Genomic DNA, 16,941 nt, shown 5'->3' with positions numbered 1-16,941 from the left:
TAAGAATGGTCACTACGGAAAGCCTATACAGAGAATATAAAACATATAGCAAGTACAGCATGGCCTTCCACATGACATATCCTCACAGTTTCTAGCAGTCAGAGAAAAGAGATCACATGTTGCAGCGTACATAAATCAAAGAGGCAGGACATCAGCAGAGTCTGAAAGGGCAGATGGACTCTACTGTGCAACTGCAGGAAGGTAAGAGACAAGCCAACACAGAACTTTTCAAATAGATCACTCACAGCTAATGATAATTTTAATAAAAAATAAAGCAAGAAGCTAATGGAAACATAATAACATGCCTTTGAAAACCTTCAGAAGACTGAACTAGTTTTAGCTTAAAGGATTGCATTGTTAGCAATGAAGCAATGAATTAGTGCATGAATACATTAAACAAAAGGAGAACCAATTAACTCATTTTAAATGCCCAACTTGCAAGTCAAAGCAAATAGACAGCACAGATCAAGGGAAATAAGATTTTTAAGATCTGGTCAAACTTAACTATTGAAAGACACCAAACTAACCAAAATGAGTATATGCCTTTTGAGTAGCAATCTGATCAAGAATACAAAGAAAATGCTACTGATCTTTCACACAGACAGCCACAGCAGCTGCCAGAACTGGGGCAGAAAGGAAACTAAAAGGATTTTAAAAAGATAGACTAAAAGGGGAAAGACTAGAAGGAAAGACTCATGTTCTACCTTAATTTCCATCAAAGTAACTGCAAAGAGACCTGTAAGTTCACCTATAAGTGGAGAAACTTTCTGGTCCCCTGTCTCACTTTCCAGAGCCCCAGCACTGATTCTTTCACCAAACAGGACATCTGGCCCTCTCCTCAAGATTGGCCAAAAATCAAAGCACATTTCTCCAATATCTTTGCTGGAACAGTTTACTCTTTGTTCTTGGAAATTACTTTTAAGACTACCCCCTTGGAGAAACCACTTCTGATGTGAAAAAAGAATAGAACTAAAAAAACAGCTATGGAGCTAAAAATTATCATGCAAAATTATGCTGCAAACATGAAAATAATAAGACACTCCAGAGAGATGTGAGGCTGATTCTTCCTACTGTAAATGCGAAGCGAGCATCCTTGGTGATGTCCCAGTGCCAGGGAAAGACAGAAGATCTACGACGTCTACGTGAGGACATGCCTGGCCACCAGAAGTGCCCTTCCTCCTTTGGAGCTCCAAAAGCATCAGATACATCATACTCTGCAAGTTCTTGAAACACCTGTAAAGAAAATGAAGAGTCCTCAGGTAGAAAGGCTACTTACTAAAAGAAGAGTGCAGATACCAGCACTAAGAGAGAAAGCGTCAGTGCCTTAACCTTCTTTTTACCTGACTGGCTGTCAGCTGAAAACCTGTCTTCAGCAAGTAGACGCTCTTATCCACTGTGGCAATGCAAACACAGCTTGATTTTGCAGCTCTGACCCTGATGTTCACAACATCACCAGGTTTGGTCTCATTTGCTGAAAGAGTCACTGCAACCTAGGAATTTAATATTAAACCCCATCATCTCAACTCCTGCTCAACATACAAAACTACAAAGAACAACGAGACACCATCCCTTCCTCTCCATTAGCTACGTTACCAATACCTGATTTTCAAAGGAGGACTTCACAGGGAACTGCAGGCTGTCTGTGACCCCTTCTCCATTCTCCCTGACGTAATACACCAGAAGACGGCCCAAGGGAGCCATGTTATGAGTTACTGAGAAACGGAGGAATGTCATGCAGACTTCAACCTCTGCTGCAGGGGTACCAGTAGGTGCTAAAATATAAATTGTAATAAATCTACTTAAAATAAATAAAAGAGGGCATCTATTGACACAGAACACTGCTAAGAGAAAATGTATAAATGGGTTTGAAAAAGGATTACACAGTTTACGGAGTGTCATTTCGCTAACAGCAGTCAGCATGATCATCTCCTTTAGCCTAATCCACATTATATACATCCACATATATTAACATCCTCTTCCGGGATTAAGCTCAACTAGTTTAGTAAATTCCCTCAATCCCATCATATACATCCCTACCGCTCAGGGATTCCAAGCTGAGCACATTAAGAAAGTCTATAATATTTTTTATTTTTTAAACAGCGAAAGACTACAGAATGAGTATAGAAAATGCAAGAGTTTTCCCCCTTGGAGAAATTTCTTTCTTTTCTATATGACTATTTGTGCAATGGATATCATTACTTCTCTTTCACAGTTATTCTATGTCCATAAGGAGCATCAAATTCAAAAAAGATCATACTTAGAAAGGTTTGCAAAAAGGTGCTTTTTCCCTGAAAATAGGGGAGAGCTTGCATTTCTGATGCTAACTACCTGTTCCTGGGAAATGTGCAACGTCAATGTTCTTCTCAAAGGGAAAGGTGTCTCTCTTGCTCCTCTGCTGGGTGATGTTGCTGGGCTGCAGCCCTGAAAGGACAATGTTGCCTCGCGATGCCACTTCATAATGTAGAGTGAAGTTGCAAGGACAGGTGGACTTCACTGCAATCCAAGCCTCCTCTCCTACCTGCACTCAGAGAGAGAAGCAGAAGATCTGGTCTGTTACAAGGCGTGCTTTTCATTTACAAAATATGGAAATCTATTTGTGTTCCCAGTCCAAAAGAGACGTGACCCCTCTTTTAAGAAATGTACGCATTGAAAAGAATATTACACTAGCACTGTTTCCATGGACTTTCTTCACAATAAAAAGGGGCCTGTGTTCAGCTCTTCCCTCCCTACAAGCCTAACAGGAGAATGGGCTGGGGGGTTGTATGCATTAATGAAAACAATAAAGGAATCTCTGGAATCCTGAAAGTTAAGCCTTTTGGCACAGAGCAGCTGTCAGAATTGGTTGAATTTTAGACACCCCTTCAGTTGCCTAGCCCAAAACAGAAAGAGATGTGTTGGGGGTGGGAAGAGATGTGTTTGATAGTCTTTGCTGTTTAATTGAGATTATACATGGTGATTACTTTCACATGGCAAATACTAATTCAGACAAAACCAGTGTGGCCTAAAATTACTGGGAATAGATCTGAGGGAAAATGCTTTCAAATTACACAAGTCTTGATATTAATTTGAGTCTGGCACTCAAGGAGCTGTCAAACATACAAATAAACAAGAAAGCAAGCTTCTTTTTTGTGGGTAAACACATTTGATGCTTGCAAAAGGCTTCAGAGCAGCAAACCAACATCCTGCCCTTTTTCTGCACTGAAGTCCAATACCCAGAAGTGCTTAGTACTGAATACCCTGGAGATAAAATCCCAAATAATGCCAATCCCAACGGAATAGATGTCAGTGCTCTGTCAGGGTATTAGGAATGGGTAGTGTCTGAGAAACAAGCAGCCGACTTTCCTCGAAACACAAACTTCTTACTTCTGGGTTATGAAGACTTGTGTTAAATAGGATTTCTTCATCAACTTCCGCTCCTGACCCTCCTGCCCTTTAAAGCATAACAATGGCCCCCTAAGACCATTAAGACTAAATACAAATGTTAAATTCCAATGACATATTTTGAAAAACCTTTCTTCAGCACCAACAGCATTATTTTGCCAGAATATACATATGGTACAAACCAAAATGGCAAGGACTTGAATACAAGGAGCTGGCAATGGTTAAATACAGTCAGAATGCCACAGAGCCCAAGTACCTCGTGACATTAAATATTTGAAGTATTAAGAATTCCCCAGTGGAAATGATGAAACAATTCGTTAAAAAATGAATGTAGCTAATTGGAACACCCAGTAAGAGCTGGCAAAGCAGGGAAACAGTTCCCACATCAGCTGGTCATCCAACTCCTAGCTTTCCCACAGAAGAATTAGTTCTAATCAGGTTATAATAAGAACAATGTGTTCAGATTAGCAGTGTATAATCTCCTTTCCATACCTCAGGAAACTTGTAAAAGATTAATTAGCCATTAAACTACCATGAAATGCAGTGATAAAAAAATGCTCTTTTTTGGATACCACGAGTCTAAAACCAACCTGACAGATCTGCTGATAATAGAAAACTATGCACAAGTATTGCCAAAACCCACAATTTTTTCACAAAGCAATATGCGGTCCCTTAGAGACATGCCTCTTCCCTGGTAGAGAGCAAACCCTAAACAACTCTTTCTAAAACAGAATGCAACAGAAATCATTGCTAAATCAGATCTTCCACTGGACAAAGATCATGACAATTTCTATACAGAAAGACCACATTTTTAGAGAGGCTCCTACAAAAACTACATAAGAAAACAAGACAACTATGCATAGCTTCAGAACTGGAAGACTAAACATTTTCAGCAGAGATTTAAACCGGAAGTTCTAGAGAAGCTACATAGCCCTAATCTGGATCTTTACTAATAAAGCTACTTACTCCCTCTGATTTCACTTCCAATCTTTCAGCATTTCGTGACTTGAACTAAAGCATGTCATTTGCACAAACAATTCATGTGAACATTACTGGAGGTGAACTGAATGTACATTCAAATACAAAAAACTTAAATGCCAGATCCCATATCAAACTGTCTCCCCTGTTCCCACAACATGAGAGAAAATGAGATGCTGTACAAAGCATCACAAGAACTTTGCTTGGAATCATGTGCGGCCCACATTGAACAATTATTTGGTGTGGGAAGTGCAATTACAACTGCACTTTTGTAGTGGAAACAGTAACAGTCCAGGACCCCAGAAAAGGCTGGAAAGATTTAATTAGACCAAAGTGCATAAAGCCAAACAATGCAGTTGTTGCTATGATGGAATATGAAGCCAACATACCTGGAAAGGTTTATCTGGTGCTTGGAGCTGGATGTGACACTTGCTGGGTGAGTACCAGCTACTGATGGACAAGTAGTTTGGCAGATACTGATCTCCAGATGGTTTCCCATCAATCGCTGTCACTCTGGTCTTAACAAAAGTTATATCTGAATGTTATTCATGCATAGCAAGCTCAATTCTTACTCGCTTCTTACCCCGTATCCCCCACCTCCCATATTTTCCATCTCTTCATCTCTACTGTCATCTTCACATGGCAACAGCACTCTCAAAATATTGGACACTTCAACTTTGGAGAAGTATGTTTTCATGATGGTTATAAACATCAGTTCAATTAGCAGTAAGAAAAAAAGAAGCTAGCGTTGCCACACTTAAATCAATAAGTTGAAGGTAAAAGGCACCAATTTCCTGTTTGTAGCAATGACTTATAAAGTGCGGGTTTGACAAGATTAGTTACATTAAAGTCTACTAATCCTATAAAGAGCTTTCACCTACCTCCAGCCAGACATATTGGGCAGCTGTAGGGATGGAGGGGATTTCAAACTCCACAAGGCCATTTCTTGATACCAGTTCACTTGTATAAACATTGTCCTTTGGTGTGAGTTCGGCTTTAATTCGAATAGTGACTCTGTTGGCTGGGCTTCCATCAGGGTAAGTGACTTCTACCTACACAGTGTTTCATTTATAAAACAATGTTTTACATTATTGGCAATTCTGGTCAACAATAAAAACAGCAGGTGGGAAGAACACACCAGGATATGGTGTAACATCCTAGGATCAGGTCTATATAACCTTACATCAACCACGTGTCAGTATCTCTATTTTTAATCTTACCTTTCCTTTGTAAGGCAGTCCAGGTTTGAACTGTTTTCTAGTATCCTTGGAGTACTTGATATCGATTAGCTGTTTCTGAACAGGTGTTGAGTCATCAAATGTAACCTGCTTGCTCCCATCTGAGCTGGTCACTGTGGCCCAGATATTGACTGTGCCTCGAAAATGTTCCGGAACATCAGCTGGCATCATGTCTTTCACACACACATCGAAAACAGCAGAGCCATCAATCTACCAAGCGTGTTGGGGAACGGAAACATAAGTTTGCATATACATTCAAAAAGGGTCTAGAAGCCAAGTCTAAAGCGTAGGCACTTGACAGGAATTTGCAGCAGTATTTTTAAAGGATGTGAAGTGGAGGGAACTAATGGGGGCAGGGGAAAGAAAAGCAAGTTTTTATTTTCCTCCCTCATCCGTAATCTGAACTACCTCTGTCCCAGTCTCTCTCTGTCATGTTCTCCCTCAGCCCCATATACTCTAAAACAAGATTAACACTACACCAACAAATTCTCTTTCCCCCAAATAATAACATATAGTGTAAAAACATGTAATATGTTTGCTATGCTGGACCCAACTATTGCATTTATTTTCTGGTCTCCCATCAGTGACATAAAAAAGAGCCATAGTATTAACTTCAAAGAGTACAGATCAGGCATTTTATTGCAGCTGACTCAATGGTCTCCCTCACCTGGGTGGTCTTGAGGACAGGGTGTCCCACTTCATGCCTGTAATACCCTACACCATTTATAGTCATATTGACAATTAACTTTCCTGTCACTGGTTTTCCAAATGTATATCTGAAATGGAAAGAAGATAATGAATAACTTCCAGCTGTTTTCTGTTTCCCTGATTATATTAAGGCTAGTACCATGTGACTTGCACATCTAGAAAACAGAAAAAACATCACAAAGTTTTCCAACTTGTCATTTTTAACATGTTTTATGAAGGCTCTTACATAGGAAAGCTTCTGATGACAACCAGAAATCATCTGTGAAATCTGCAGCAGAGGAGTTCTGAGCTCCAGTGACTGCACCATGCTGTGCGTGTACTACAAGCTATAGTAATGGAGCTTTATTTGGAATACACTCCTACCTGGCATGGACAGTCCCTTTTTCACATTTTGAAAGGTCACGAATGTAGCGAGGTGGCTCAATCAGCAACTCAAACTTTGGTAACACTACAACGAAAGGAAATACGACAGTCTTTTCAACGTCTTACTGTCCAGATTATAGCAAAGACATACACAGCTCTAACAAGATCCCTGCTGATGATCAGATGAGGGCGGTGTAGCTAACACAACAGGGGCAGGACAGCACTGAGTGGAGAATAGATCGATAAGAACAGCAAACTAAGACCATCTTGTCAAGACCTTTTTGATGTATCCTCAGAATTTTACTTCTTTTCAGAGCAATCTCTGTTCCAGGATTTGAGCCCAAGCTTTTCTTAGATATAAGGTAAAGAGGACAAGTCGCTACTGCCTCCTCCACAATGCACCATAAAAGCAGCTGAGATGTTAGTAGCTGTCAGTGTCTACAAAAGCTTGCGTGATCAGGTCATAAAACATAGATGGTGTGCTGGGTGGAACAATGCCCACCCTTCATCATACAGGGGGACTCTGAGACCAAGAAAGGGCTAGCAAAAAAGGAACTGAGAATTCCAAGGAGGGCTCGGGGAAAGGAAGGAAAGCATTGACAGAACTAAAGCATCTTTACAGCTTTCCAAAGCCACATGAAATCCTTGTTACATAAACGGATTGTGCAATACGACACTCCATTTCAGGTCATTTTTGTAGTGTGGAGGACTGAACAAAGGCCCGGTTAAAATTCAAGTGTCTATATCCCTGAAATACATAACCTGTAAGGAATTTTTCCTGATCACATTTTTAACGCATTATTTCTCAGGTGTTTCATCTTAAGCAAAAACATTTCATAATGTTTTGCTCTTCCAAATATCCTTGGGTTACAGTCAAACACAATGTGGATAACTCACCATATTTCTGAACTTCAAAGGATTTGTTGTATGTGTGCCCCTGCATTTCAGCAAAGATGAGCCATTCTCCAAACACTGGCTGATCAGACAAAGGAAAGCTCATATTTACAATGCCTGAGGAAGAAAACAACACACTGTGAACTCTCAGTTATTAATCCTTGTAAAGGCTTATTGAACACAATTCAGTATAAGCAGAAGCTAGAGGCAGCTAGCAAAGGTAAATAATACATTGAGCTAAAACAATCTGGAACTTACCACAACAAAATGGCTTCAAATTGCTCCACTCTATCATACGAGACCCCCGAGGATCCTGAATAATATTTTAGGAATGAGAAACATCACAGTGAAAGCGAGTATCACTAATAATGTTTAATTCAGTTTGCAACAAAGTACATTATGTATATACACACACACGCGCACATATACACACACACGCACTTCACTAACAGCTCATATGTAATTAGCATCTGTGCAAAATTTCTGAGGTTATTTTACTGGAGGGTATTTGCTTTCTAAAATTCAGTGCTCATTTAAGGATGCTGCTTCTACAGCCAACACACATGGGTAAGCACTGTCAAGGGGCAGATCTTCCACCTGTCTTAGGGTAACTATTTTGGATGGGACGAACAGGCCTTTGAAGATGCTTTCTTTCCATTCATAGAGGGAGTGGTACAACTAACAAGGCAATTTTTAGATGACAAAGCCAGATGAAATTAATCTTGTTTTTGTCAGCATTAAATCTGTGACAGAATGCAAACAAAGGAAGAGGGTGAATTCTTCTACTTGCTGACAGCAAAAGAAAACATATGGCTTAAAAAAAAAGACTAGACACAGAAGGAACCTCTCATTCACCTCATAAGGAAGAAGACAGGAGCACCCTTTCCTTGCCATGAATTTCTATTTTCCACTATCATAATGTTTGGGTGCAGAGATGAGATTGGCCCTGCTATATCAGCCCAGCCAGATGAAGGATAGGAGTAGGTCTGCATTGAAAAGAAGGGAGAAATTGAGTGGGACTATTACATTTATAAACCCCAGTGAATCTACCAGTTCTTCTCAGGTAGAAAAATGGGAATGGATTTCTGACACTGAAGTAGAAAACAAGTATATTTGTTGATGATAAAAAAAACAAACAAAAATGAACAAAAAAACAACGCAACCAAGACACAAAAATCTGTTAAAGACACAGAGGTAGAGACAATGGCATAGGTTACAGTTGGGAATAGCCATAATGGACTTGGAAAGGTACAAACTTGTGACTTGTTCCTTTTAAGGCTATGAGGATCTTGTGCCTCTACAGAATACATGCTAGATGATTGGCAGATACTCACCACTACATAGGCTTCAATCTGAAAGAAAAAAAATAAAAGATTGTATGAAACAAAAGTTGACAAACTGCTGAGCGTGGTATGGCACACGAAGAAGCAAAGTTTAAACATCTCTTCTTCAGTAAGAGAAGCCTGAGAAACAAATGTTTCATTCAAGCACCTGGCTGGAAAACCAATGATCTGCGTATCTGTGCAACACCTGAATGGAGTGCAAGGCTCTGAAAAATTCTTCTTTTTCTAACTGCTTTGGTATAGTTATGTTTTATCTGATAGCACTACAAGACTGTGTTCTTCTTCAACACCAATGTGACCAAATTAAAACAACTAAATTGCAAATAACAACAAGTATTTACACGAGATGCCAAAATAGATGAAGAGATCAACTATATTTCTGCATAAATATGTCAGAGTAAAGTACAGATTGCCAAGTATCTCACCACATTTTACAGTGTGAAATAAAACAATTTCCCTTACCTTGTCATTGGTTGGTCTCAAGTCAGAAGTAACCATAAACAGGTTTATCAACACTAAAAGAAGGAAAAAAGGAAATTCATTGTTCATCACACCTAACACTGCACAGAAGACTCCATCCTAGAATATACCCTTGAAAAAAAAGTTTTGCCTGAAAGCAGCCCTAGCTAGCATCTGACAAGTTCTCCAAGGCCACCTTACCTTTCTGTTTGGGTTTATAGACAGGTTTATCAGTCTGGATGAACACTGATGATCCTTTGCTATCAATAGTTACTGTGGTATAGTTGTGAAAAATGTAGCCTTCCTCTGCTATATGCCGGTTGCCCCAGACTTTTAGATGTCCTTGTCCACGAAGTCCTGAAGGCACCTAGAAAACAGTGAGGCAGAAATAGAAAAGCCTTTGAGCTTCCTGGGAAAGTACAGTTACTACCCTTGAATAATTGTTGCTGAAGTGAGCAATGAGCAGCCACCTGCTGCATTTCAGTGTAACTATGTGTTGGTAATAAAAAGAAAATAAAGAACATGCTAGATCTTTTACAACATAAAAACTTCAAAGGAGGCAAAGTCATGCTAAAAACATGGCAGGAAGTTCTCTTCTACCTTTTCTTCCTCACTCATAGTGATATCTGATCTACATGTTCAGCCTCCACTGAATATGGCATATTACATGGGGAAATCAGCCATGTTACGGAAGATACGGCTCTAGGTCACAAGGTGACACACTCAGTGGATGAGGGAAAGGCTGTGGATATGGTCTACCTAGACTTCAGTAAGGCTTTTGACACCGTTTCCCACAGCATTCTCCTGAAGAAGCTGGCTGCTCAAGGTTTGGATGAGCATATGCTTTGTTGGATTAAGAACTGGCTGGGCCCAAAGAGTCGTGGTGAACGGAGCTGAATCCAGCTGTTTGGTAATCTGCCCCTTCTACGAATTTCTGTGATCTGTCCAATGTTCCATGACACTTACATATCAATGTACTGCCACTTCTGTAAAAATAATCACTACGTGGAGTGTAATTTTCTTCAGTGGAGTAAGGGCTTGACAGACAAATAAGCTTTGTTCTTCTGACTCTCCACTTGCCCTCTCGCAAAGGCTGCTTCCTCCTCAGTGGATGCAGCAGAATGTAACTTGTATTTGTGCCTCAAATGCTCACAGATCAATGTCTGTTTTGATTGAAGACAAGTCCCTCACATCCTTATCAAAAAAATCTTAAAGTACCAGACACTCACCTTCAGTTTGATTGTTCCTTTATCTGAAATGAAAGAGAGAGAGAGTTACTCTTCTCAAGCTAAGGTAATAATGTTTTAGACAATTGCAGTCGGCTGAAAGGAGACCTAATATTGTAAAACTGAACTATTAACTGAAATACCCCTTTATCATTATTTAACCTGCAGTAATATTCCCACATTGCAAACAATCTGCAAGGTGAGCAAGTCAGACCTCGCAGAATTCTCTAACATAAACTTGATCCAAATTTATTCACAGTTTTTTTCTAAGGTGCACTACATGGTGTCCTACAGTTAGAGAGTACCACCAAGGCTGAAGTTTCATCACAGGACATTCTATGCTTACAGAATTGTTTTACTGTAGAAAGGACCAGGCTTTTTTGGAACTTGAATCACTCCAGACAAACCCTAATAGAATCTATTTCGATTGCTGGATACAGCCATACCTAAGATAACATATGTTGTCCACATGTGTAAGCATCGTTCTCCTTGATTTAGTTAGCAATTGTCAGCCAATTTCAAAGAGAACAAGAAGAGGATAAAAACAGAGAATCTGTTCCAAGAACGGAAATGGCTTTTATATAACTCCCAATTTTTGCACACAGAAGGGTTAAACATGATGGTTAAAGAATGGGATTGCCTGAACTGCCACCACTACTAGCAGTGGTAGAACAGTGCTACTGGACTTCATTTTCACCAATGCAAATTCCTTCACAATTAAGCTGGGTATAATCAAAAACCCTTTTGTTTTTCTACATGGGACAGGCAGATATGTCTCAGATTTTAAAGATATCCAATATCAGATATGCACAGATATTGCCACTTCTCTCAGCAATACTCAGTCCCAAAGACAGAGAGACTGTATTTCCAGCATTCATTTTAACACAAGGGTAGAAAACTATGTAGTTATAGACTTTGCATTTTATTTCATGTTCAGTTTCTCTTATTTGTTATACAGCTTCCCAGTGTCAAACATTCAGTTTTCAAAAGGAAAGACATTCACCATAGTACTCCTGGGCATCAATGTGATATTTTTATCCAGAGTCTCTGCATATCTTGCTGGTCCAAAATTATCATCTGTAGAAGCTTGAGATCCCATACATCAAAACCATATTAGCACAATCACAACTGAGAACATTCAGCAGTAATCAATGAGTTAAATATTAGCTTAGTTCCACCTTCATTATCACCCAAAGCACTTCTTTAGGAGATATTGATGTGCTCCCGCAGCACCTCAACTTAATTCTCAAGTTCAGAATAACAGGAACTTACCCAGAACTGTTCCATGGCCTCTTGACACAGTTTCTCCTTTCACAACTAGCTGAATCTGGACTGTTGTCTCCTTGACAGAGTTAAAAATGGTCACACTTATAGCTTCCTCAACACCAGATCGGAAAACAGAAGGTGCCGCAATCAAATAGCCCCTAAGGAGCAAGATTGGAAGTAGACGGTCATTAAGAACAGTAACAAGAGTGTGATCTTTACAAAAAGCTTATTTGTGAGCCACTTAATGTACAAACATAAAGTAAAGAACAGACAATTCTGTAACATAGGTTCCCACAATTTGTCCCTTTAGGGTCAGACCTGTGACCACTAGCAGTGTAAGCCTGTATCTAATTTCCATAAAATGAATGCAGAATGCACATAGAAATGAACAGAGCCTAAGTGGCTCACAGGATTTAACCCTTAGTATTTTAATACACTGATTATTGATTTGTATAGTAACATAAATGTTTATTACATCTCTAAATGAACTAAATACAGAATTAGCTAATCATAAAGAGACTGAATTTCATGAAAGAGTAAGGATGTAGCTGAATCTCCAGTAGAGTGATATTTCAAAACAAGGCATGATCTACAATTTAAATACTTCTAACATTTTTGCCTCAGTTATTTCTCATGCCTCCATTTTCACAGGCCAACTTGATGCACAAGGAAATGATTCCCAGTGCTGATACTCAGCACTTTCTAGATGTCAGTCACATACATGTAGCATACCTAAATCTTCAGTTTATAGAGAACAACTCAGAAACAGCAGTTACAAGATTGGGCGCAATTTCTCAGTTCCGTTACCATATTTTTGTTCAAACAATTATATTCTGCAAGCTTAAAAACTCTGGCAAAGAGGAATTATTTTAGCAGGAATAGACAATTTTAAAGCCATCGTAGAAGACATCCCATATATAACACAATCTTAGTGTTTCTGAATGGAATTCATTCCATTCCTCTGTGCTGAATGGCACCAGGCCACCAAGCTGTCAACTAAAAGCATTACAAACTCTGAACTCTTTGATGTGCTGGGCTGTAAGCAATGTATTTATGTTCTCTTCATGACTTGACACACCTTTTTGGTTTTTTGTTTTGTTTCTGTTTTCTATGCAAAAAGAGATTTTTTAAACAAGGCAATTCCTCGTGACTGTTTAAGCAGTTTCTCAGCCCATGCCTTTCTACTGTGCCACGAACCAGGTTGCTTTACTTCATGATTAATTACCACTTGGGGATGAGGATGATGGCATTCTACAGCCCCCAAAGTCATTTTTTATCAAATTCCAACCCCATGTCTCTCTCTCAGCAGGCCTCATTGCCATGGAGATCCCATTACCCCCAAAGGAAGTTCAGATCTTCGTGGCATTCGAGTTGAATTGCATGGGGTACAGATTCAAAACCTTATGGTCACCAGGTTTGAAAATTCATCAGAACGATAAATAACAATAAAAAGTTAGCCTTAAATCTGCATTCTTGGTAAGAAAAGCATAGCTGATCTATTTAGAGAGAGAGAAAAGAGTACCATCTGCCTCCGGTATGAAATGATTAGATTCAAACTGTCACATAAGCACAGCACTATAGTGCCATATGTGAAGCACATGTATTCACATTGTTCTAAACTGCAGCAACTTTTCCTGAAGTATCAGCTTGTTGATACAGCTATTTAAGTCATTTAATAAGTAGCATTTGAGTGTTAAATATTTAACTTGGCAACGAAATAGTTAACTTGACAGTGACTGGACAGATCCTTTAAGCATATTTGACTAACGGCTCTGTCAGGTTACACCAAAACTTGGCAGGACAAGAAATATTTTCTAGTAAGCAAGTGAAAATAAGTTCTCCATGGCACTCAGTTAATGCAGCTATTCACGATGTTGACGGGCTATAATGCACTAGGGATAAAGAACAAAGCAAACTTTAATCAAAGTTAACCTAAACACACTGGAACGAACTGTGGATTCAATTTCTAAACGGCAAAAAGCTCTCAGAAGTGAAATGTTCTCCCCGGTTGCTTTTCCCCACAGGAATGTTTCGCGTGCTCTTCGGGGACAACCAACGTTACCTTCAGCCATCCCAGGCACAGCAGCAGCCCCTGCGCAACACCCCGGATTCCTTAAATAATTGTTTGCAGATAAAAGCTTCGCAGCCCCGCGCTGGAGGAGCTAGAGACAGGTATTTCTAAAGAGACCTTGCTTCTTTTTTTTCCCCCCCTTCTCTCGCTATGCACTTTTGCACCGGCGAGTACAAACGTGCAGCTCTGCCGGGGAACCGCCGCAGCTCGCCTCCCCGACCCCAGCCCCTGGAGGGGGGCTCTGGCAGGCTTTGTTAGCGGCTGGTGCGGATCCCCGGGCGGAGTAGAGGAGCTCGCTCCTTCCTCCCCGCCGCCCTTTACCTGCAGAGCCGCCGGGACCCCCGCAGGTACGGTACTTACTGCCTCTGCCGGGGCTGGGCTGCGCCCAGGCTGCAGAGGGTCAGCAGGACCCCCCAGGCGCAGCCGGGCTCCTTGCGGGCCATGGCTCTCGGGGAAGGGGCTCGGGAGCCCGCGGGGCACGGCGCCGTCGGCGGGCAGGAGCCTTTTGTTCCTTGTTCCCGGCGAGCGCAGCCCTCGCCTCCCGGCCGCCCCGCCGCCGGGCTCGGCTCCCCGGTGCCTCTGGCCACCGCCCCCGCCGCGTCCCCGCCCCCGGGCCGCCCCCTCCCGGCCCCGGTGCCCCGCTCGGCTCCGGCCCCGGTTCTTTGTCTGCGGCTCCCCGCCCGCTCCCGGCGGCGTGCACCGGGGGAAGGGGCCGGCCCCGCACCTCCGCCCGCCCCCGGCCCCAGGTGCGTCAGGGCCCGGCCCCGGTGGGCTCCCGGTCCCCGCTCCTCGCCTCCCCCCGGCCGCGCTCTTTTCCCTCAGGGGGGCTTCTGCGGCGTCGGCTCCCCCCTGCGGCCGAGCCCAGGCAGGAGGAGAACGAGGAGGAGGAGAAGGAGGCCACCTGCCCCAGCTCCTCTTCCTCCTGCAGCCCCTGCTCCCAGCCGAGCCCCCGTTAACCGGGCCGTGAGGCGCTGAGGGGCTCCCCTGAGCGGTTCTGCTCCGCTCCTCCAGCCCCAGGCCCGCAGCGCCTCACCTCCATCCCTCAGACCCCGCCGGGGGCTACGGGGGCTTAGGACGGGAGGGGGAGCTCTCAGGGCGCCCGTCTGATGAACAGGGGTAGTGTAAGAGGAGAGAGAAGGAAAAAGCTTGGACCTTGGCCTTTATTTCCTCACTATTTCCTAATTCTGCCCTACATACTCACTGTATCACAGCTGTTACTGCAGATCCTGCACATCGCTAGAAGGCTGTCCCCTATACATGGCTTTAGCTAGTTAAGGACAAAGCTGGGTTTGTACACAAAAGGTTGCCCACAGCAGGAAACACTGCTAAAAAAAAAAAAAAGAGGATATAAGAAGGCACCCTAGTAGCTGCTGCTCTTACCAGAAAGATAACTATGTGTGGATCCCCATCCAAAGCAACAGCAGTAAATCAAGGTGACAACGCCACATCTCATAGCAGCAGAATAACTGCTGCGTACAGACACCAGGGAGAGATCTCTCCAACCCTTGCTGGAGACACCGCGGACAAGCTGGGATGCCAGGCATGCTTCAACAGAGCTGAACTCTCCCCTCAGGAATAAATGAAAACCCTCAACGTGGGTAGGGAGTTTTTTTTTTTTTTTTTTCCCAGCACTACAAACTTGGTTTAAAGTAAACTACTACTAAAACTGGAAAAAGAAATGCTATTTTTTTACATGTCAACTCCATTATTTGAACCTCACTTCTATTTTTTCTAAAAATCACTGATATGGAGCCCAGCATTTTATTTAGCAAAAACACAGACTTGCATCCAAAAGTCAGCTTCAGAGTTTACCAAAGGCCCTTTCTTCTAGCTTCTGACAAGCAAAACAACTAAAGGTATTACATTTTTAAATGATTTTTCTGCAAGTGAAAACGGTTTCACCACGTATTTCAGCAGTATCATTACAAGCTAACACATTTTCTGCAAGTCAGTCCATTCCCCAAAAATACAAAATCAAAAATAGTGAAGTTTCCCTTTACTGCTTCACCAATAAAATTTAAGGAACCTCAGTCCACAGCCAGGAGAGTGACTTTTTTTTCTTCTATTCTAATTTTTCTATTAAAGATATATATATATATACACAAACACATATATATATAAAATTTATGTTGTTTGAAACTTTCTAATTTTAAAGTTTATATTTTTTTTTTTTTTTTTTATAAACTCAGATTATCTTCAATAAAGGATAGCACTTTGCTAGATGTGGCTACATTTTCCTACTCAAGCTTCTCAAAACAGCATTGTCTTATTTGCGGAGAGGCATAATCTTATCAGAAGAGGAGACAATTTGTCAAATATAATAAAAAAGTAAGAAAATCTAGGCTAGGGCTATAAAAAGTGCACCTCACCTGAAAATTCTTTATAGCAGACAAATGAGCAGTCTCAAATCAGAAATAATATATACTTTGTAAGGCCTGTTAAAGGATTTAGGATTGGAAACAACAGTTAAAACCATAGACAAGCAGGCTTGGAAGGTTTTAAAGAAGTCACCTATTTAACCTCTTTTATTAAAGCATAAATTAATACACGTTGACGATCCTTGACTATTGTCTGTCTACAGCTAATGTTTTCAGACTTACCCTAATTGTCAAGATCAGAGTGGAGTACTGAATAATTGTTATTCAATACAGTAAGAACATCAGAGTTATTCTCTTGCTACTGAACAAGAGGTTTTTAAAGGTTGCTCACCACCTTTGGAAAGGTTATTTTTATTTATTTTTAAAAGCATTTTTCTAGCTATAGCTCATCTGTGGGAGGAGTTGCAGAATGCCTTGGAGCAGCTTTCAGCTTTTAATATTAAGTAAGCTGAATCCATTTTGCTTGCTGCTGTGCTGTTTAAGCACAACTGCTCCACTCTTGCTCACTTCATCGCTCATGTATCTTCACATGACAAACAACACTATGAGAGTTACCAGGGGACTCTTTTGTTTGTCTAAAATTGAAGACACGTGCAAGAAAGCATGAAGTAAAAAGAGGCCCTCCTAATACACATT

The 16,941-nt window shown here is 41.3% G+C and overlaps 1 protein-coding gene across 7 annotated transcripts in view; it reads right to left on the bottom strand.

The window, feature by feature from the left end:
* The window catches only part of CPAMD8 (C3 and PZP like alpha-2-macroglobulin domain containing 8), a 55,008-nt gene extending 40,472 nt beyond the window's left edge, over positions 1-14,536 (bottom strand). For 6 of the 7 annotated variants that reach the window (XR_010826796.1, XR_010826798.1, XR_010826799.1 and 3 more), the window contains exons 1-17: positions 14,288-14,535; positions 11,863-12,014; positions 10,594-10,616; positions 9,566-9,731; positions 9,368-9,420; positions 8,897-8,914; positions 7,821-7,875; positions 7,566-7,679; positions 6,669-6,753; positions 6,265-6,373; positions 5,580-5,807; positions 5,241-5,411; positions 4,749-4,877; positions 2,329-2,518; positions 1,600-1,772; positions 1,341-1,490; positions 1,072-1,233 (exon numbers count right to left, since the gene is read on the bottom strand). Coding sequence is in view for 3 of the 7 variants with exons in the window: in XM_048077631.2 (XP_047933588.1) it covers positions 1,072-1,233; positions 1,341-1,490; positions 1,600-1,772; positions 2,329-2,518; positions 4,749-4,877; positions 5,241-5,411; positions 5,580-5,807; positions 6,265-6,373; positions 6,669-6,753; positions 7,566-7,679; positions 7,821-7,875; positions 8,897-8,914; positions 9,368-9,420; positions 9,566-9,731; positions 10,594-10,616; positions 11,863-12,014; positions 14,288-14,370 (2,061 nt within the window). In the remaining 4 variants the exon portion in view is untranslated. Of the gene's footprint in view, positions 1-1,071; positions 1,234-1,340; positions 1,491-1,599; positions 1,773-2,328; positions 2,519-4,748; positions 4,878-5,240; positions 5,412-5,579; positions 5,808-6,264; positions 6,374-6,668; positions 6,754-7,565; positions 7,680-7,820; positions 7,876-8,896; positions 8,915-9,367; positions 9,421-9,565; positions 9,732-10,593; positions 10,617-11,862; positions 12,015-14,287 lie in introns of all 7 variants that reach the window. The other variant, XM_066984117.1, reaches the window with a different exon arrangement.
* Positions 14,537-16,941: the final 2,405 nt, after the last annotated feature.

This window comes from Anser cygnoides, chromosome 27, assembly GCF_040182565.1.
Source record: "Anser cygnoides isolate HZ-2024a breed goose chromosome 27, Taihu_goose_T2T_genome, whole genome shotgun sequence".
NCBI lineage: Eukaryota > Metazoa > Chordata > Aves > Anseriformes > Anatidae > Anser > Anser cygnoides.
This window is presented reverse-complemented; position numbering and strand designations above follow the sequence as displayed.